The sequence below is a fragment of the Vulpes lagopus genome, chromosome 1, assembly GCF_018345385.1.
Source record: "Vulpes lagopus strain Blue_001 chromosome 1, ASM1834538v1, whole genome shotgun sequence".
Classification (NCBI taxonomy): Eukaryota; Metazoa; Chordata; class Mammalia; order Carnivora; family Canidae; genus Vulpes; species Vulpes lagopus.
Window position 1 is genome coordinate 163,554,458 of NC_054824.1, and position 21,419 is coordinate 163,575,876.

The 21,419-nt window shown below is 43.8% G+C and overlaps 1 protein-coding gene across 5 annotated transcripts in view; it reads right to left on the minus strand.

Annotated features, from left to right (window-relative positions):
* Nucleotides 1-21,419, minus strand: part of ASTN1 (astrotactin 1) — a 296,848-nt gene that overhangs the window by 166,540 nt on the left and 108,889 nt on the right. For all 5 annotated transcript variants that reach the window (XM_041750473.1, XM_041750399.1, XM_041750242.1 and 2 more), the window contains exon 2: nucleotides 19,194-19,381. In XM_041750473.1, the coding sequence (XP_041606407.1) occupies nucleotides 19,194-19,381 (188 nt within the window). The remainder of the gene's footprint in view (nucleotides 1-19,193; nucleotides 19,382-21,419) is intronic.

Below are 21,419 nucleotides of genomic sequence, written 5' to 3' on the forward strand. Positions count from 1 at the left end.
GGACAAATAGAAGACCCTTCGCGTAGGGGGTGAGCCCTGATCATATTCCTGTCTCACACAGAAAGGCACGACTTTATCATCATAATTGTCATGAGGTCTGGTGTGCCGAGGTCTAGTCAAATCTTCAGGAGCCGGGCTCAGCCTCCTCCTACAGTAGAACCTCCACCAGTGCAATGTCTGTACTGGGAGAGGTGACACCACTACCGAGCTGAGGGTTTGTTTTGTGAGGATCCCAAAGGCTACAAACCACTATGAGAGCATTTCTCACTTTCTTATAGCAATCCCATTACCCATGCTTAATTCCCCCCTAAATTCCTGCCTTATTTTGTAATTCTACAGACATGTTGCCTTATTCCTACAATCTTGGAAGCAACAAAGGAGGAATAATATCTACCATGTGTAAAGTATTTACTATGTGCCAAATATAGCACACAGTGAATTACATTATTTTATTTAATCCTATCAGTAAATAGAAGTAGTAGAAATGACTGTTTCCATTTTTAGAGGAAAAAAAAACCCAGGAGGATCAGAGGCATTAAGTAACTTGCTCAGGTTATGTGGTAGTTAGTATGAATCCAAATCAAGACTCAACTACTGATCTTAATGATGTTTTATGAGCTGGTTGAGTAGAAAGGGACCCACCACTGGGCCTGGACCCCGGCCCCAATCCCCTAATCTCCATCTTCTTTAAATTAAACCCTGAATGGCCTTGCACTTACACATAACTCTCAGGGCTACACAAGTAAGGATTCCCAAATGTCTATACTGAGTATTGTCTACACAGTCTGCCCTGGATGCTCCTCATCTTCTTCAGTTAAGCTTTATCACTGGGTTAATCAGATGCATAATTTTGAGCAATAATTTAATGTGCCAATGATGGCCGATTTATCAGGCTGGCAATTTGAGATGGGCAGGGAAAATCTATGGAGATATCTCTTCTTGGGTAGAGGTTTCCTAAGTGAAATCAACTGTCTTCAGGGTTGGCAGGTACAGATGCTAGATTATGTCCTTGAGAACAGTCTGCCACCCATGCCCACAGACTTTGGTGTCTTTGCCACCTGTAAGCCCTTATTCTGCGTGCAGAGACCTAAGAGGAGCAGTGGATATTTTCCACAACATAACAGCACATGGAGAAAACAGACTGGGAAGAAAGTATTCCTTCACTTTCAGAGAAGCTAGGAATAGTCAGGTCACCTAAAAGATGGCTGGCCAACAGATCTGGAGAAGATATGAGAAGCCCTGCAGGTCATGTCTTGCGTTAGAACACAAGGATGATAATGGTCATTTCCCATGCAAGGCATTCAAAGCTAGGCAAATGCAGGAGTTAGCAAAACCCCTAGACACATTTCCGCTCATGAAGGACCTCATGCTTGTAACTTACTTGACCCACCACGTGGAGGGGAACAACAGATGCCCACGGTTGTGGCAGCTGTTGTGACACGCCAGCTGTGACTCAATCCTGGCACTCAAGCAAGAAGCATATTAAAGCTGAAGAATTGTAGCAAAGGGAACAGGGGAAGGGATTAAGGAGTACAGAGACGCTGATGTATAAGCACAATTAGCGTATCCAATGCCAAGATGTCTTCCAAGCCCCCCACTCTTGCCAACAAGCTTTGTCTGGTATCAAGGAAGACAGGGAAAGCGAAGACTGGAAGTCAAGAGTCTCCTCTCGGGCCCTGTACTAAGTGCCATGGCTCTTATTTCTCCCTCTTAAAAAATTATTATAATTCAATTATTTTTTTCTGGAAGTAATCAAGCACAAAATCTGGAGAAGAGGCCTGGTCAGTGAGGGCAATCTCTGAGTGAGACGCTGACGTTCTCATTAGGGCAGGCTTCCTTCAACTACCAGCTCCAACATCAGCAGCATATTGTCTTTGGCTAATTACATTTTTGCAGGCAAAGCCATTGTAAAGTCTTCAAATGCTTCCCATCCTTAATTAAAAAAAAAAAAAAGTTGCCCTGTTCTGCCTCCTTCCTCCCTGGCATCCCACCCACCCAGTCCACACGATGTCAGCTTTGTTCTTCTGGTTTTCCACAATTTCTCTCCTGTACTTGGGTTTTGAGGAGGAGGTGATGAGGTTGACTACAGAACCTGGCACCTGTAACTCGATTTCATCACTAGCTGTCCACGGCAGACTTTGTTCCTGGCCGGATGCTAGTCACAGCCACAGGACCTGTGGGCTCACCAGCCAAAGACGGGCCTGAATTCCAGCCACCCCCGCCCTCCTCCCTTCTCCCCGGGCAAAGTAACAAAAGGCCCAACTCTGCTCCAATTTTGATTTACTGATCAGTGGCTGGATCAGACAGTGTGAATCTGCAGGTCAGCTTGATCTGGCCAGAGACTCTCAGGATACAAAGACAGTCAGTCGTTCTTGCTTCCAAGGCAACTGATGAGACAGACATCATCCTTCCAGACAATGCATTATTCTGTACCTGGGGCAGGCATGTGTTGCTGACCCCATGAGGGCCATTCCCAGTCAACCAGCAGCATCATTATGATTTAATTCAGATCACAGCGTTCAGGGGATTTCATTTTTCTACTTTTTAATAGAGGTGATTTATTTTTTCTATTCTTAAGATTCAGTGTTATTGTAAGAGAGAGAGGGAGAGAGAGAGAGAAAGGGGAGGGTGGAGAGGATGAAGGAGGAGAGGAAGGGAGAAAGGGGAGATAGGCCTGGGGTAACAAGGGGTGTCTACGCCTCTCCCTGGGCCTTTGCCCTCTCCTTCCCCTCACACGCCCTCCCTCACCCTACCTCTGCCTGAGCCCCACCAGAAGTCCCTCTCCTTCCCGAAATCAACTCTGGTTTCCAATGCTCAGATATGTTGTTTTCTTCCACTCCTAAAGCACATGTGGGCATTTCTTAATTAATCTTTAATCCGTAATTCTGCTGTGTCCTCTATCACAGCTCTGACTACACTTACAGGTAAAGACTCGGGTTTAAAAACTTTTACAGACTCGGCCTCAGCATAGACAGTGCACTGCTTGATTAATTATAGGGAGGCTGGCTTGGCCAGGTTGATAAAACACATGCAGCTGGCGTGGCCAGGCTGATAAAGCCCAAATAGCACGCCTTCCGTGCTGTTTGTGGGCTCAGACATAAGGTCTCCATTGGGAAACCCATCTTCAGTCCTGTCCGCAGACTCCACAGCCAGTCCTGAGATGTTCCCTCGTCTGCAGAGCCTCCTAGGAAGAAGCTAACTACGGCAGGATGTCAGCTTCCTTACCCACAAGGATGTTCAGATGGGAGGTCCATGCTACAGATCCATCACTCAGAGGATATTAGCTGTGCTTTCAGAAAGCACGATGGCTCATACTTATCCAAACTCGTTCCTGCTCGTACCTCTTTGCACCATTAGCAAGATGCTGTGAGATGCCAGGGGCCTCACTTACATCGACAGGGATTTTTTTTCTGGTAAGATTAACTGGCCTGTATTTTGTATCTGACTTTCTTGCTGAACTCCACAGAACTCCTCATGAATAGAGTCTCATCACCAGAGAAGTTGAAGAAATTTGTCACTACATGTTTTTTTGTTACTGAGATAACTTGACATACAACATTATATTAGTTTCAGGTGTAAAACATAATGATTTTTGTATATACCGGAAAATGATCACCACATTAAGTCCAGTTATAAAACATCTATCCTGACCATCGGAAGAACCCATGCTACGTGCTTTACAAAGGGAATGGCATAAAGCAAAGTCCCTTCTCCTGGAAAAGAACGCTTTAATTTTTGTTTTTGTTAATATATGCGTTACCTGTATTTATGTATGCACATATATTTACATTTATATTTCTGTTTCTGCAGAGTGACTGCAGGTAAGATGGAGAAACTCTCGTTAATTCCATTCTGTAGTTCAGAAACTACATCCAACTTAGCAAGAGGGAAATACACACTATCAGGACCAGTACATCCCAACAGTTAATTTTCTCTGCCACCACACCATGAAAATGCAGGCTACAAACTGTGTAGACCCCACAGGCACATCCAGCACCAGCTATAACTCTAGTGTTTTTTCTCTCTGTCAAGAAACAAGACCAGACAGCAAGCTGAGTGAGAATGACCTTATTATGGGGCATTTATAATGCAGACTCCACTCTGATGGAGAAAATGAAACCAGTTCTAAATCTCGGCACTTTATCTATTATTAGCATCAAATTCAGTTGCCACACTTTACAGTTGATGGGACATGGCTCTGTGGCCTAGAATGGCAGAGGTGTGAACCGAGACACCCAGGGCAAGAAAGACAAGGAGCCCTTTGCTTTTCCCAGAGGCAGGGTCTGGTCCTGGAAGGGGCCCTCTAAATTTCTAACACTAGGGGGCACCACCCCAGTCTTTAAGCAGTGCTAAGAACACTCAAAACTGAAGTCCTCACTCAAAATTATTCACGGTGATTCTGCTCAGTATCAATTAAAAACCAATCTTTTTTCTGTATTTTTTTTGGGGGGGGGGATTTTTAATTTATTCGACACAGAGAGAGAAAGCCCATGCAGGCAAGGCAGCAGGCAGAGGGAGAGAGAGAAGCAGGAAGCCCAATGTGGGGCTCGATCCCAGGACATCATGGGATCATAACCGGGCATCATAACCTGAGTCGAAGGCAGATGCTTAACCCACTGAGCCACCTAGGCGCCCCTTAAAACCCAATCTTAAAAGATTCAGTAGATGATGACTGATAGACAGAGATGGCCGTGTGACCCGGGCAACTCTGGTGGGTGGAAGAAGGGTCTTCTCTAAGCTTCCTGCTCCAGCATTATGTGAAAGAAATAAGGGAAGTGATGGTTTAGTGGGTGGAAGAAGCTACAACAGAGAAGAGACTTGAATAAAACATTCCCCTGAAGTTCTTGCAAGCCAAGTGCAGGTGTGCTGACCGCCCACCGGATCCTGTCCCCAATAGTGCCACTTACCAGTCATTTAGCCTTTGCACCAACCCTTCAAGCCTCAGCTTTCTCTTTGTCAGAAAAGCTCTCACTTAGTCTTCCTCACACAGTTGGCCATTCACTCCCAAAATCCCTTCTGGCCTCCCAGCAAAGGTCAGACGCTCCACTTGGATACAGAGATGTGGAACATCCCGCCTGTTCCCCTACCCTCCAGCAGGAAGTTCACACTTGGAGAGAGTGACATCCTCACCACAGATGATGAGGACCACGGCGGGAGCATGAGCCCGGGACGGTGCAGCACCAGTCAACCCTGCCTAGAGGGGAGAGGGTCAGGACATCTCCCAGGGATGTCACGGGCAAATGTCACAGAGTAATTGGAAGTGACCCCACTCAGAGGGGAGGAAAGACATTTTATGCCAGAAGTAAAACATTCACGAAATCATAGAAGTCTGACACAGCAAGGGAGATGGATCTGAGCAAGCTGGCTTGGCTGGTCAGCGTGGCTAGGACAGAGTGGAAATTCAGCTGTGGTGGGAGATGAGGGCAGGTCATGAGGGGTTTAACTGTGAGCAGACCCTTCAGAGCTGGCATTTCACCAGCAAGATGAGACTGTCCAAGCTGCACTTGATCAGGAACAGCCTGGAGGAGGTGGGAGAGAAGTTCTGAGAGGAACAGGCCATGTGGATGGGTGAGAGAAGATGGCCTCTCCTGCCAGGAGCAGTCAGGGGTTGGGGGGAAGCACAGAGGGATTCCAGTGACATTGGGAAAATAAAATTAGCATAAGTTGGGGCTGGACTGAATTTGTGAGGAGAGAGGGAGGAGAGGGGACTTAGCCTGGGACATGGCGTTGGTGGTCTTTGCACCACGGGAGGTAGTAAGAGGTGGTCAGGGCAGTGGGGAAGACAGATGATGCATTTCACTTGACCATCTTGTTTGAAGTGCACGTGGAACACCCAGACAGATATGTATGTCAGAAGCTGGTGGGAGAGATGCCAAGGCTGAGGACAGAGACAGTTATAAGGACCAAGTGAAAAAAACATGATACAAACAAATTCTACTCATTTCACAAACACCAACTGGGGATGTTCCATGTGTGAAGTGTGGTGCTGGTAGCTGTAAGAAATATAAAGATGAATCAGACTCAAACCAGATCCTGCCATTTAAGAATCTGGAGTCTGGTAGGGAAGAAAAGACTCATCAGAATTGCTTTTGGATGGAAACAGATGCTACCCATAAGAGAGGTTCAGAGAAGAGGCCACAGGAAACCAAGGGGAAGGCATGGTCTCTAGAGGAAAGATGCAAAGAGGGGGCCAGGTGGACACATCTGAAATAGGACCTGAAAGAGAGGTAAGACTTGAATGCATACACATGGAGGAGAGGAGGGGGACAGAAGAGGACAATGCCAGAGTCATGGCAGGTACAGGGACAGTGAGTAAGTGAGCACAGAAAAGAGGATCTGGCCCAATAAGCATGACTAGGAAAACTGAGATCCTTCTGCCCCCAAATAATACAATGCACTATTTGTGTAGATGATTCTCCAGTAAAATAACTATTTTTTGCCTTTTGGCTGCTCTTTCTCTGCAACCCTAGTGATCTGGAAGGCTATCAGCTGGGTGAAGCAGCATTTGACACAGCCACTAGTAAAAATTTCTGGATGGAGAAACAGCCCTTTAAAGGCACTCAAAGTATCACACAGGAATAGTTATACAGCCCACTTCCCACTCCAACTTTTTTCATTAGATGAAATCAGGTGAAAATGAACATCAGATGCAAGTCTGGTCAAAGAGGCAACGGAACCCACAAAGGGCATGCAGAAGAGGAAGCAAGGAGAGGAAGACAGCGAGTCTGTGGTACCTCGGAGATCAGAGACGACCTTTCATTCCCTGGAGACAAATAGTGCTGACCTGTCCTCACCCTTGTCCAGATGCCATCCTGAGAAGTGGCAGGGCCCACGTGGAAGCCAAGTTTGCCAGGTACCCTGAAGGTCCTGGAACTGTTATTTGGAGCAAGGTAGACCCCACTATCCTGGTAAGAATTTTCCTCCCCAAGCAGACCTTTCTCTCTAAGACACAACAACTGTCCTGAGAACACAGGACACAGGGCAACTGAAGCAATCAGGTAAGGAGGATATGTAAAGCCACAGATTCGGCTGCACTTGCCAGAATCACTCCACCTCCAGCTCCACTGCAGTCATTCATTTTGGGTAGAAGGAGGAACGTCCTCTTAGACTGCTCAAAGTGTTCCAGAGGTGATGGTACAGAGGCACCGAATCCCCCAAGCTGAAGGTTATGGGCCCTTCACAGGATATGCTCCCTCATGTGGTCCAGGGGCCACTCCACCCTGTGGCCAACCCCAGGAGGCTCCTGGGCACTTCTGATGGCTCAGGTGGGGGCATGTCCCGGGGGGCTCCATGGAGACTGTGAGGAGCAGAGCTGGCTGAGGACAAGCCTGGGCCAGCAGCTTGGCAAATCCCAGGGTACCTGATAAGAGGCCCCCCTGGGCCACAGGGAAAGGCTCACAGCCACCAAACTCCTTTCAGCAGGTCAGCATGGTGGGAAGGGACAGCTCTCTCCCAGGACAGAACAGCCTCCGTTCAACCCTGCCTATAGGCACCCAAGCCCACCATTGGACCCACAGACCATCGTCTCATGTTCATGAAGGGAAAAAAGGAAAGCAGAGTTGCTGCAGGGGACAGAATAGAGTTTCTCTGCATATTTCTCTGAAGTCGGTTTTAACCAGGAGTTGCTAGTGTCCCACACGTCCTTCACTTTCATATTCCTGGAATGTCAGAGCTGGAGGCAACTCACAAGTTCATCCAGCCTGGGGTTCCCAAGGCACAGTGCCCACAGCCCATCCCTGCTCCTGGCTGATGCCACGCCAACCAATGGCTAGTAAAAGTAGGGGTTTTTAAATTTTATTATTGTATAAAATAATATTTTTTCCTAACCTGTACTGTAATAATTAATGGTAATGTCAAACCCATGATTTTATTGGCATTTTCATCTAAGGATAAAATGAGTTCAAACTGGAAAAGTGTCAATGTAAATAAAAATATTCAGAAAATACAAGTAGAGTTTGGAAAAAAAAATATGGCATAAGTAGAATGCCTAAAGTTTTGAGAATGCTCATTTACAGTTGAGGAAACATTCTGGAAGGTGAAGACGTTTCTCTGCCATTTTACAGACTTTTGTGGGGGAAAGGCCTATCACAAAAGCCTCCTGACTCCTAATCCAGCGCTCTCCTTGTCTCCTTGGCCCAGTATTTATCACTGTTAAGGGAAGAAGAGGAAATGCAGCCTGGATGAGTGCAGCCCAGTTGAATCACTGTGCTCCGGAAATTGTGAGCAGAGCCCTGGCTGGGACATGTTGGTGCTGCCCATCCCCACCACAGGTGAAGTCCAAGGGAGGCAGTCGTGCCCAGGACAGGCTGGAGCTCTCGGGTGCTGAGGCCACTGGCTCTGGTCAGCAGACCCCAGATGCAGCCAGCTCAAAGCCCAGGGACAGTGACCTGGCTCCATGACATTTAAAATGGAATAAAGAGAATAAAAAGAATCAAATGGAATGCTTTAACCTCACTGTTGGGATGCAGGACCCTCCTGCGTTTGCTCTGTGTGGCAGCTTACCTCCCTTCGTAAGGATGTGTCTCAGTTCCAGAAATGTCAGATTCTGACATGCTCGCTCTTATACGTCCCAAATGCTCATATGTATTAGCCCCAAGCCTTTCATCTTCTTGCTCAGACAAGATATAAGAAGGGAGGAAACAAAGAGTTGAGCCCTTTATCAAACACCTGGTGTCTGATCCTATGTCTTCTTTATGGTGGTTTTGGGAGCAGCAGAACACCCCTTAAGTTCACCTTAAGCAAACTTTAGCATTGGAAGCCATGCCCAGAAGTCCCAGATACCGCTCCATGAAGCACCCACTGCTGTCAGCCACAGTTCAATATATCAATTAACTGAGCATCTGATTCTCCCAAGTTAGAAGGCTACTTGACTCATCTCTTGCTATTCACGGATGTCAGCAGCAGTGACAGAGGTATCGGGAGGATCATAAATAGCAAGGCAGCAGCAGGAAGCCTCCTGACCTCCTCAGATGTGCCATGGAGACTCCTGTGCAGCCTGCAGGAGAGCTTCTGACATCTGCCTCTTGGGGAGGCAAGACTTCCAATGAACTTGAGCATGTACTTGACAGGGTATGCAATAAGGCGGTTTTATGACATGAGGTCTTAAAATGCCTCGTCCACCTTCAGCCTCATAAGCAAGGCAGGCAGCCACCACTAACTCTTAAAGTCCTTACATATCACAAACCAAATGTATCGTGACATGTCTGGAAGCATAATCTACTTCTCTGCGTGCGTGTACACTTAAATTAGGTATTTCGGTCTAAGGGGCTGTTTTAACATAGCTAAACATTTCACAAAACTCTGCTGTGTATGTCAAAATCGAAACCAAGCAGGAGCCATCAGCTTCACAGGGAAGAAAAAAAATTGCACACTTCCTAATCGGTATCTTGTTTATAATTCTCTTGTCAAGTCTAAGCATATTTTTGTTTTCATCAACTTTGTCTTTGCTAAACCCATCGATACTCTCAGGAGAGGCAACTATGCTTGCATTTCACCTGAATTTGTGCCTTGAATTTGTAGCAACAATCTTTGTCAATGCCTGCTTTAAGTGACAATTATAATCAATCTATAGGAGACTGACTTAAACTAGCAGACTATTATCTTTCACTCTGCAAATGGGGCCTTATCACTTCTGCCAAGTTGTTAAGATTTAAGTCTCTGTTTAAGATCTGTAGGTAAAAGAAATGTACTAGATCAGGATCAGCAAATGATGGCCTATAGGCCAAATGGGGCCCACTGCTTGTTTTGTAAATAAAGCTTTATTGGAACACAGACACATTTATCCATTTACTTACTGTAAATGGCTACCTGGGCACTACAATGGCAAGAGTTGGGTAGTTGCAACAGAGTTCATATGGCTTACAAAGCTGAAATATTTATCATTTGGCCCTTCACAGACCCCCGGCCTAACTTCCTGCCATTATCCATGGGCACATGGCTCTGTGGGCACATGGCTGACAACATCTACTACACCCAACGCTACTCTGTCTTCACTAAGCTTTCAGAATAAGAACTCTGAGTCTCTCCACCGATCGTGGCTGTGAAGGTCACCTACCAGTCTAAGCCTCCTTCTCCCTGTCGTGAATGCAACAACCATCTTTGTATGTGTAGATACCTGAGCAGAAAAATAATTCCCATAATGACATCATTTGGTTTAATTAAAAAAATAAATAAATTAGTGAAGTTCTTCCAGGGAAGTTTGGAGCTGGGATTAGCATCCCAAACCATAGGAGAGTTGCTAGGAAACCCTGTAAACAATGAAACAAAAGTGGCTTTACAATGCCCTAGATGTACAGGACCACGTCCCAGCTTCGTCACTGGCCTGCTCTGTTGCCCTGAGGTCTTTAATTGCCTCAGTCCTGTCCCTGAGCACGACTCCTCTAGGACTCCTGTAAAAGGTTGCTATGATCCCAGCTGCTTTTCTGGCTCTCTAAGGCAGTGGGCCCCCGGGTAACACAATGCACACAGAATTGTTACAGGCAGCTTGCATGACACCCCAAGAGTTTACCTGGTGAATATTTACTGGGTCCTTCCCATGGGTCAAGCACCATAGGAAGTGCTTAGTAAGAATCATCTCATTTAATCATCAAAACAGCTTCCAGAATCTATTATCATTCTTACTGTATAAATAAGCAAAGTGAGTTTAGTGAGATTTAAACAATTTGCCCAAGGACACTAGAAAATCTGGTAAGTGGTAGAGCTAGGACTTAAGCTGGTCTCTCTAACATCGAAGCCTTGCTATAAACTCCCGTCCTATAGTTCAATATCACGGGATTTACAGTCTTCACTGGCTTCTTGGCTTCTCAATGACCTTTGTTCAGAGCCAACCCCAGGCTTCTTTGCAATGCTTAATCCCTTTGATCAGTACAAATCTTCACCTTTTGAAGTGGCTCAGAGATTCCACCATGATGATACTTTGCCCAGTTCTCTATGCTTTCCTAATTTTCATCAAGTGAAGGGGTTTCTACTGTGCCAGCTAAAAGAAGCAAAATTATTCCATAGCCTGGAAAACTGGAGAAACTGGTTGACCCTGATGCCACCCAGCAACATAGTCCTAGCAGAATGCAGTCTGGAGTCAGATACACTTGCCTTGCTTGAATCCTGGTTTCATCTGTATGACCTTGGATTGGTGATTTACTTTCTCTAAGTCTCAGTGTTCACATCTGAAAAGTGGGTATCTATTTCACAAGGTTATTATGGGAGTTGATTGATATGATGCACAACAATGATCCCATTCATAGTCTGGGACATAGTAGGTGAAGTATGAGCTTCATTACTATGAGTTTTACCAGTTCTTCAGATCGATTTAAACCTAACAGAGATTATAACTCTTGCTTCCAAAAGGATCTTCAGGGACTTTTGGAAGTAAGTACTTAAAAGTAATTTGTTGGCTTCTATATCAAGTGAGCTAAATTGCTGAACAGAGTATTACATCATGTTGTTAAAAAATAGTATCCTTGTGAAAATGTGGCCTCTTAGCTATTTTTCTTGCTGTCTGGAGAAATGGGGGCAACTTTAAGGCCCCTATGAGCTTCAGGAAAGAGAAGAACAAAATTGTAAAGAGGATGTAAAAAATGTAGAGAAATGGAAAAGAACACTCCACCCAGCCCCCAGTTCTGCCAAAGGCCATCCTCAAATATTAAGTGTTAATAATATGATTAAATATTCCTTGAAAGCAGAATGTTGTCTTATTAATTTTCTACTCTTTAGTAGATAGAATGTCTCTATATCTATATATAAATCTAAGGAGGGGTGTGTGTGTGTGTGTGTGTGTGTGTGTGTGTGTGTACCTGGAGCTTGAGAGATGCTGGTAAATAATTAATAGTTAAATGAATGAATGAGTTAATGACCCTTTTAAATCAATGATAGGTCAATAATGCTTTTAAAATTTTTTTGTTGTTGTTTCTAAAAACTTACTGCAAAATTGTGAAAGTATGTATATGAAGAAGCCTAAGTTTATTATTCTATGACTTTCACAATTTGAGAGTGGGAAGTCCCTACCTAACTGCTTTCTTCCCTTCCCTGCCAATAAGCCTGCTGCTGCCAGCTGTGAGGTGGTGTGGCTGAAGCCAAGGTTAGCAGGTGGGTGTAGCCAAGTTGAACGGATTCTGAGCTTCTGGGCTTAGCTACCTGATGTAGCCACAGGAAGAATGATCTACATTCTACCCTGGTTGTGAGTCCTAGTGCTCATAGAGTTATTAGTCTGGAAGCAGCAATGGGGAAAAGTGTCAGAGGAGTCTCAGCAGTCAAAAATGGACAACACAACAGAAGCTGGTAAGAGGACATGTAATAAATACACACTGGGCACTCAGTATTGTCCAAAATATGAGCCGGGTGCTTCTTGGCATATAGAGTCTAGACTCCACCAACTACCTCAATTTAGACCCTGGATCTATAAAATGACTGTTTAATTTTAGGTGAGTTACTTTGCTTGTCTGGCCCTCGGTCCTATCATGTGTAAAATGGGATCATAACAAGCCCTACCTCATGGTGCTATGACGAGAACAAAAAATAAGGTGATATATACTGAAAGTACTTAGAGTAGTGTTTGGCACTTGGTACACACAAAATAAATAAAACTACAATGCTGAAGATGGTGGTGGTGATATGGTGATGATGATGATGATGATGATGATGATGATGATGACGACGATGACAACAGCATATTTCACTTCTCCACGCTTCTCTACAAGTATATGCCTATTGTATTGAACAAGTAAATCATGGAATCATGGCTTCTCAGACTCTGCTAAAGAAAGTGGTTCTGAACTAGGACTGGAGCAGAGCTAGTCATGTGCTGTGCACCTAAGCCAACCTCCCCATAACTATAGCCAATAGGAGAAGGTTAGGGTTATATCCTCCTATGGGATAACTTGATTAGGAAGAGCTCTGAACAAACAGGAACTACAGTCACTAGCTGGTCCCTCTGCTTGTCTCCCTAAGGAGTCAGAATTAAGTGGAGGAAAGCAGGGAATCTGGCTGCTTCACACAAAGCTGGAAACACTGTAAAGCTGCAAGGATCGGGGGGGGTCCTAAGTGAGGTGATTTGATGAGTAAATGGACAGTACAAACATTTAAGAGCATCAACATGGGAATGAGATATATAGAATAGACTGGACAAAGGAGCTAATTCACGGCAACAGGAGCAATGAAAATGGACTCCAAAGAGCCAAACCACAAACTGCTAAGGCTGGGGGATGACAGATGATTTGGATCCCCCACACAACCTTCCAGCTCCAGGCTTTGTGAAATTCTGCTCTGGGGACTTTTTCTTTTTTTAATCAAGACGATTCGTGTCTATCTTACCTCCATGTGAATTTTTACAGTCAGACTCCATCACAGAGAAGGCCCGAGTGGATTTCCATTCTCTGAAACTAAAAAGTCTAAGCAGGGGATCCCTGGGTGGCGCAGCGGTTTGGCGCCTGCCTTTGGCCCAGGGCGCGATCCTGGAGACCCGGGATCGAATCCCACATCAGGCTCCCGGTGCATGGAGCCTGCTTCTCCCTCTGCCTGTGTCTCTGCCTCTCTCTCTCTCTCTCTGTGACTATCATAAAAAAAAAAAAAAAAAAATTAAAAAAAAAATAATGTTTATAAAAAAAAAAAAAAAAAAAAAAAAAGTCTAAGCAGTGAATGTATCCATTTCACAGATTAAGTAGAAAGCTTCCAGAAAGGTCAGCGGATTACCTGAAGTGTTAAAGCCAGGTTCTAGAGTTCATCTTCCAAACCGAAGCCCACTGTTTCTTTCCTGCACACCTCAGCTCCCACTCCACAGGAATATGGGAGGGCAGCCAGACCTTGCAAAAAGCTGAACGACTGGAATGGTTGATGGACTCACGTGTTCCTCATGTGCCAAACCGTGGTGCCAGGTGGGGAGGTTTATAAACCAACCTTCCCTCAGCACTTGGGATAGACCCCAAATGGGCCCCAGCAGGTCATCTTTTGCACATCAGTCTGCCAGAAACAATCCAAGAGCAAGGAGGTTTCGTTTGTAGGGATCTTGCTGATTATTTTAGGAACTGCCCATCATTTTTGTAATGGAAAGCCAAGTACACAGCCATGGCTTTGGAAAGGAGGGGTGGTGGCCAATAAGTCAGTCCTGCCCCATGATGGATGGCTTGAATTGCTATAGGAAAGTTCTTTAGACTGAATTGATTATTACTCTAGTTCTAGCCTTTGTGGTAATACAAGAGATGTTTCAACTGTTCCATTTCCTTCTGAAGATCAGAAAGATTGGCCCTGATAAATCAGGGCATCCTCAGTTGAACTAAGCAAATAATAAAAATTGACAATAAAGATGTAAAAGTGACCCCCATTAATGAATTTGCTAATGAACCTTTGTAACAGATCAGCTGAAGGCAAAAGAAATGGACAGAAAAAGCACCTAGCTCTCCTGTGCCCATAGACACTTAATTAACTGACGGCCTTGGTGGCACAGAGCAATGACTGTGCTTAGCACTGCCCTTCCCTGCCCATAGACATAGAGCTTGAGGAGTCCAGCAAAGATCACTTTAAGCAAAGTCACAGGTGATGTGCAGGCAGCTGAACAGAACCTGAGAAAGGATGCACAGGTGAGAGCAAGGATGGGGCCTCTAGCACAAAATTGTCTATGGTCCCAGAAACACAATCCCAGAGGCTCCCACAAGTATGTTCCTCAGGTTTTGTACTGACTCGGCCCAAGTGTTACATCCCCAGAAAGGAACCTCTCTGCAGTTCTCCTACTTCCTGGACACTGGGAATCCTCCCATGTAGCCACTCCTGTGGCCTCTTCTGCCTCTGAACCTGTTTTCTGCTTTTTGTTTCTCCCAAAAGAAAACTGTGTTGAGTGCTCAGCTGGGGCTCCCAAAAACAAGGGACCTGGAAACACCCAGAGTGCCAGTAGTCAAGGGCCACAGGAACCTGCAGACACTGGTCAATAGGCTCTACACAGCCGGGGCGGGTGGTCTTGAGCAGCACTCAGCCTTCACTGAAGGGCTCTAGTCATCGGGGAGATTGACAAACACTCAGAGATTCTTTTTCTTCCACAATTGTGAATTGTGCCTAAGAAGGGTTGAACTATGAAAGATTATCTACTGGTGGGAGTTATGACTGCAAAATATATACATCAAACTGAAGCATTTTTGAAAGGTTACTCACTGTGAGAAATGTATTTAACCAACCTATATGCATCGAGGAAGTCTATTAACACTGCCATCTTTAATTACAAAGATGAAATATATAGATAATACATTAAAATGCTATTATGCACCATTCAATTCTTTTGCAGACTTTAAGAAGAAAAATGTGGATCATATGGTAAATTAGCAAAAGTACAATATGGAAATTTAAATCCACAGAGTCTGAATATCTAATGTAAAGTTGTATTAAAACCTGATCTTCTATGTGGTAAACAGTTTGCTTATACCTGAAAAATTCTTTGACTTCTGGATTGAAATTCACACATCAATTTTCTTTTGATGACTTTGCTTTCACTTGTTCAAGAGTTTGCAAAAGAGTATCCCTGTGTACCTCAGTAGTTTTAAATGTCAATTATCTTGCAAAATTCAAAATAAATCTCTTCAGCCTAGTTTGAATCATGCAGGAGGTTAAAACACATTGTTTGACCCTCAAAGCAATAATATAAGATTTCAGGAGGGAAAAAGTACCTCTTTGGAAAAAATAATTCAAAAATTTTAGGATGTGATTGAAAAATAAGAAAAGCAAAAGGTTTTCAAAGTTTCAAATTGCCAAGTTCCCAACTGAGGTATTGGTTTTCTGCAAGCCCACAATTTTGCTGATGGTATATTTATAGTGGGCACAGTGTAAGAGAGGACTCACCAATTCTCATTCATGGAGTGTCATATGGATACAAAAACGGTTTTCCTTTGCCTTTCAGTCTCTCATTACTTATACTTTGTGTTTAAAACTAAACTTGGTAAATGCAAAATATAAAAATAAACAGTGGTCCCTGCATTGAGGCAATATGGATGAGAAAAGTGTAAATACAAAATGAGAGGAATGTAAACCTGAAGGTTTTCACAGAACCATTAATTCCCTCTGCACATATTGGAAATATTTAGAATTACCAGTTAAGCTTTTAAATATACATTTTCTCAACAAGAGAGAAAAAGGTTGGGTGTATTCATGTTTTGATAATCACTTTAACTTTTCTCTTTTTCAAATTATGTTATTTGGATCCAAACAGAAAACCGCATCAGTATCGATCGTTAGAGTTAATGAAAAATAGCTCTGCTATTGTCATTTCATAACTAACAGGGTTTGGGTAATAAAATTTCATGTAAGTGCATTCTGCTGCCCAACAGTGTTACTAGTCAAAGGACTGCAAAATCTTCTGACATTTATAATGCTCTCTTTCCCAATGCCTCAAATGGCTGCCTACTTTACCTCCAAAGGATATAGTATAAAGGGTATCAGATAAAGTCTACCAGTCCCTCAGTCTCTTAAGAAGAAGTCATCAGAGATTCTAGGAGCGACGTCTTCAAACAGGATACCCTCAGGCTTGATTTCTAAGTTGAGGGCAGACACACAATTTCAGACTTTGAAATGTATCTACAATAGAATGCTAAGGTAGGAGAGGTGATGTGTGAGGGTGTCTGGCATGGAATGAGAATGGGGCAAGGGAAGGTGGCAAGCCGGGCTGGAGGAGACTCCACTGACCACATTGTCTTTGACAAGGATGGGAGGGAGTATTTATATCTTCACTTTACGTTGGTATTCCTGTTTTCTTACAGAAATCAAAGGCCTTCCTGAATTTTTCATGGAGATGTGGGCCTATCCACATAGAAGAGGTCAAACCACAGACAAACACCAGACTTGCCTACACCTAGCCTTTGCCCATGCACTTTTAACCTCTCTCCCCTCTAGCTTAGTGAATATAACAGAATAAACTAAAGTACAACTGAAGGAATAATCTCTTCCATTTTACTTGGAAAACAGAACATCATTGTTGGTCTGCCATGGGTGACCAGTAGCATATGAAGGAAAGATTTCAGAGACAGGTTGAAGGCTGACTTTTGTTCTCTTTCCATTTCAGTGCCCATGGTCCATTAATCCTTGCCCAGGAGGGCCTCAAAAAAAAAAAAAAAAAGCTTTAGTAACATAGGGATTCTCAAAGGGGTTGTTATATTTTAAGGGCACAGACTATGTCCTCAAATCCTTCAGCATCCTTGATTGGTGCATTTCTATCTTCATGGCCACCCACCCCCACAAACATGCATGCATGTGTGAATACACACGCACATGCATGCACATATGCACATATATAACAAACATGCACACACATATACTTCTCCAGAAAACTTACTGGAGTACATCATTCTGGGGACAGAAAGTAGGATCCCTGCTACAGTAAGATGTGAGGTGGCAACTAGGACCAGCTTTAGACTATCTTTCCATGGATCTTCACGCTACTCCCCCAGCTCCCACCAACACACCTTCTGACACATTGACTGTCTTAACCACCTGTACTCAGGGTCTTTCTTTCAGACACAATGGCACCCAATATTAGTTCCTGGGAATCTCTATACACTTTTCTAAACCCTAAACATTTCTTTGGTGTGATGACTCATTCTTTGAAATGGTCTTAGACCAAAAGAAACAAAACAAAACAAAAACCATCCACGACAATGACTGTTTTCTGCAATGACGGGGAGATGTGAATGGCTAGTGAGAAGTCCACTGCTGTGCCTGTCTTTTCAATCAGACCATATCATAAATGTGAAGACAACGTGACCTCGAAGCCTGTCACTCCAGTCAATGCCAGCATTAATTCGGCTGATTTGCCTGGTCGTACCACTCTCTGGAAACTACAAGCTACATTAAAGAAGACAATGTTCCTGAGAGAGGAAATGCTAGTTTTTAATTAAGGATGTACAAGTAGTGTAACTGCCTTATTATAAACCTCAATTCATTTGTAAATGTGAGGCATAACAATCTCACTTACCTGCCTGCCTTCTAACACATCTACACACAGGCTTACCATTTGCTCTTCAAGGACTCTTTTCTCGACCATGTAGTTTAAAAATAAAGTAGCTTGTGTATATGTGGGTAATCTATCAAGCCAGTTATTCACAGGAACACCAGTTGAGGAAGCAGTGGAAGACTTACATTCTGAGATTTTGTCAGAGATTTTATGGAGAGAGTTCCAATGCCAAATATTTGGGTGATGGAAATTTTTATATATCTAAAATGTGCTCAGATTCTCTCAATCTGATACACACAAAACTAAATAGCATGTAGCACTGGTACCAAAGTAATAGATAAAGTTTAGACCAAGACCTAGATTGGTGTTCTGTAGAGTTTCATAAACATGAAGCAACCCACGCCTTCTGGTACATATGTCCCATGAAGTATCAGGCCAACCTCTCCAGCCTACTCTAGATGCAAATGATGTACCGGTTTTGCTAATATAATACTAATATATAAAATACACACCACAAGTGAAACAGGCATTTTCTATCTCGACCAGGAAATTCATTCATTTCTTCCACAAATATTTATTAAGCCTTAACTATGTGAATACATTAAGTGCTAAGAATATGTTAGTGAACAAAGCACCACCAAACAAAACCCTTGCCTGTCATTGTAGCACTTATTTTTGAGTGAGATTCTAAAACACAAGTTCCTAGAATTTTAGGAAGAATCTTCTAATTTTCTCATGGCCTCAAATTTCCGAATAGGGGAAGAGATGCTGATGGTGACATTCTGAGCTAGTCTACAGAGAAGGGCAAGTATGTACTGACATGCCCTTTGTTGTAAGAGGTGAGAAAGCCAAATGCTGACCTTCTCTCAGCCGGGAAAAGAGAGAAGAGGGGTTGGTAGCAGAGAGCAGCTGGGCAATTTAATCATTCAGCAGACATTTATGGAGCAACTGTTCGAAGATATTCTAATATGTTAGTTGAATAACCCCTTTCTAAGACAATCCACTACCCCCATCTGATATTGTCTCTTGTTTGTAAAAGTCACTCCATGTCTAGGCATGTTCCCAAAGAGAACAGCTGGGTAATGGTATAGAAATAATTGCAACTTTTACTTCACCATAGGCGGAGACATTTTCCACAAATGGGAAATTTACTTATTAACATGATCAATGATCATTGTGCAGTGGGTTTTGTAGAGCTGTGTCTATGGCTCCAAGGCTCTTAATGGCAGGATAACATAAGACATGGCCTGAGAGGCTAGAGCCACGCTGCTCTTACCATGACAGAGATGTGCAGGATCCTCAGTTCCTCTTCTGCTGACTCATGCTGGGGTTCTTCAGTTGGGTCTTGTCCAGGAAGGCTGGGGGCACCATCTTGGTGATGAATGTGAAAAAGCAAAGTGCCATTCTCCAGCCACTGCTGCCTCCAGCGCACCAGAGGGATGTCTTCTGTGTTCCCTGAGATCTCTAGAGGACAAACACCAAAGGCACAGGTCAGACTTCTGACTGGACCACTCTGAGTCTTATTCCTCTTCTTCCTAGACAATGGTACCAATTTGCCAGCTGCAGTTAAAGACAATAAAGGGTTTCAGCTATAGTTAGGTCAGGTTTACTGCTGTTTCAAATCTCAAGGAAGGGAAGAGGCCCTGAGCAAAAGAGAATTATCCCCCAGGGGTCTTTGCACCATAAGCTAGTGAGCTAGGCTCTCACCCATTGAGAAAAACACCAAGGTGAAAATTCAAATTCTTCCCCATATTTCTAGGATCAATAGCATCCTTTACCTAGCACAGTTGGAATACCCTGATAACCCCTCGAGTAAGTACAAGGTTGTTTGCCTCTTATAAATTTGAAAATGTGAGTTCCCTAGCAATTACTCCTAGACACCAGTGAATCTACCAAGGAGAGAGTTGGTAATTACTGTGCAGAGAACTGGGCACGTCCGGAACAGTCCTGAGGTTACTGCCGAGCCACTGGGGCTGACAGGATATTTCTAAAACCACAATCATTTGCTGCAGAGCCCACTGGAGATGTGTGATACTTGCTGTGGCAGGTAATGTTTTAATTCCCTTTAATTTTTCTCTCATCTTTGCAGAGCAGAGGCGGTACACGGGGAGGAGGTGGTGAAGAAGTGGGTCCTTATCACAGACACAAGCACTCACCTGCTCTCAGGGCTCTAGATCCAGGCACTAGACTATCATCAACAATTAATAACAAAGACCAAACCCTACTACATACTTCACACTGTGCTAAGGTGCTAAGCTGCTGTTACAGAAGCCTGCTATTAAGAGTCTCTCTTGGTAACATTCCTAAGCAATATCATATTGGAGCTTTGAGACGTCCCATCACAGAGAGACCCGATTAACCTAGCCTCTCCTAAACTTCATTTGTCCCCCATATCATTTTTTTTCCTTAACAACTGTTACCACCCTAGGGAACTAATATTCTGCTGAACACACTTTGGCAATGCATTGCTTTATAAAACTTCGTTTTTTAAAAGGCATGTCGTCTTATCCCAAAATTTATCACCTTTGACCAAAAAAATAATTCCATAGATATAAAAAAGATTTAATAAGACACATTTAGAATAGTATTCTCATCAAGTACCACACCATAAAGAGGGAAGCAATTTTAAATATTTATGGAGTTTATAAATATCTTTCACTATTTGTAGGAGGGCACAAATTATGTTCTACTTTATTTATTTACTTATGTATTTATTCATTAATTTACTTAACAGATACACATTGGGCATGTATTATGCACCAGGCACTGTTCTAGGCACTGTGATACTAATTAAATGAGTCCCTCAACAAGTTCTCCAAAGCAACCCACCCTGAGTGAATGTGAATGTGGGAGGTGTTACATAGTGTGCATAATGACACCATGTGGAAATGCAGAAGGAAAGAGTGGGCTTGCCTGTGTTGAGGGTGGAAGAAAGGGAAGAAAGTAGCCTTTCAAGATTTTTTATTTATTTATTCATGAGAGACAGAGAGAGGCAGAGACATAGGCAGCGGGAGAAGCAGGCTCCCTGAGGGAAGCCTAATGTGGGACTCTACTCCAGGACCCTGGGATCATGACCTGAGCCAAAGGCAGATGCTCAATCACTGAGCCACCAAGGGAAAGTAGCCTTTCAGAAGAAAATACTGGCATTGGGCCTGGAAGGGTGAGTGGATTTCCTTTTAACAGGTAGAGAAGTGGCAAGAAGACATTCAGACACTGATATGAGAACTAGAAGGAGGAGGAAAAAGAAGAATACTGGTTGGTCTTCTCAGGGTAAAGTCAGTGTCAAGAATTCATATGAGCCACAGATCCTTAGCCTATCCCTGAAAGACACGGATAGTATTCCCTACCTCTTCCAACCTCCAGCCCAGGGAGAAGAGTAAATGAGCATGAGTAGGATGACAAGGGGACAAGATGGTCAGAGCTCCCTTTCATCCTCAGCCCCTCACCCAATCACCTGGAACGCTCAGGCATCCCAGTGGGAGGGCAGGCTGTCCACATGCTG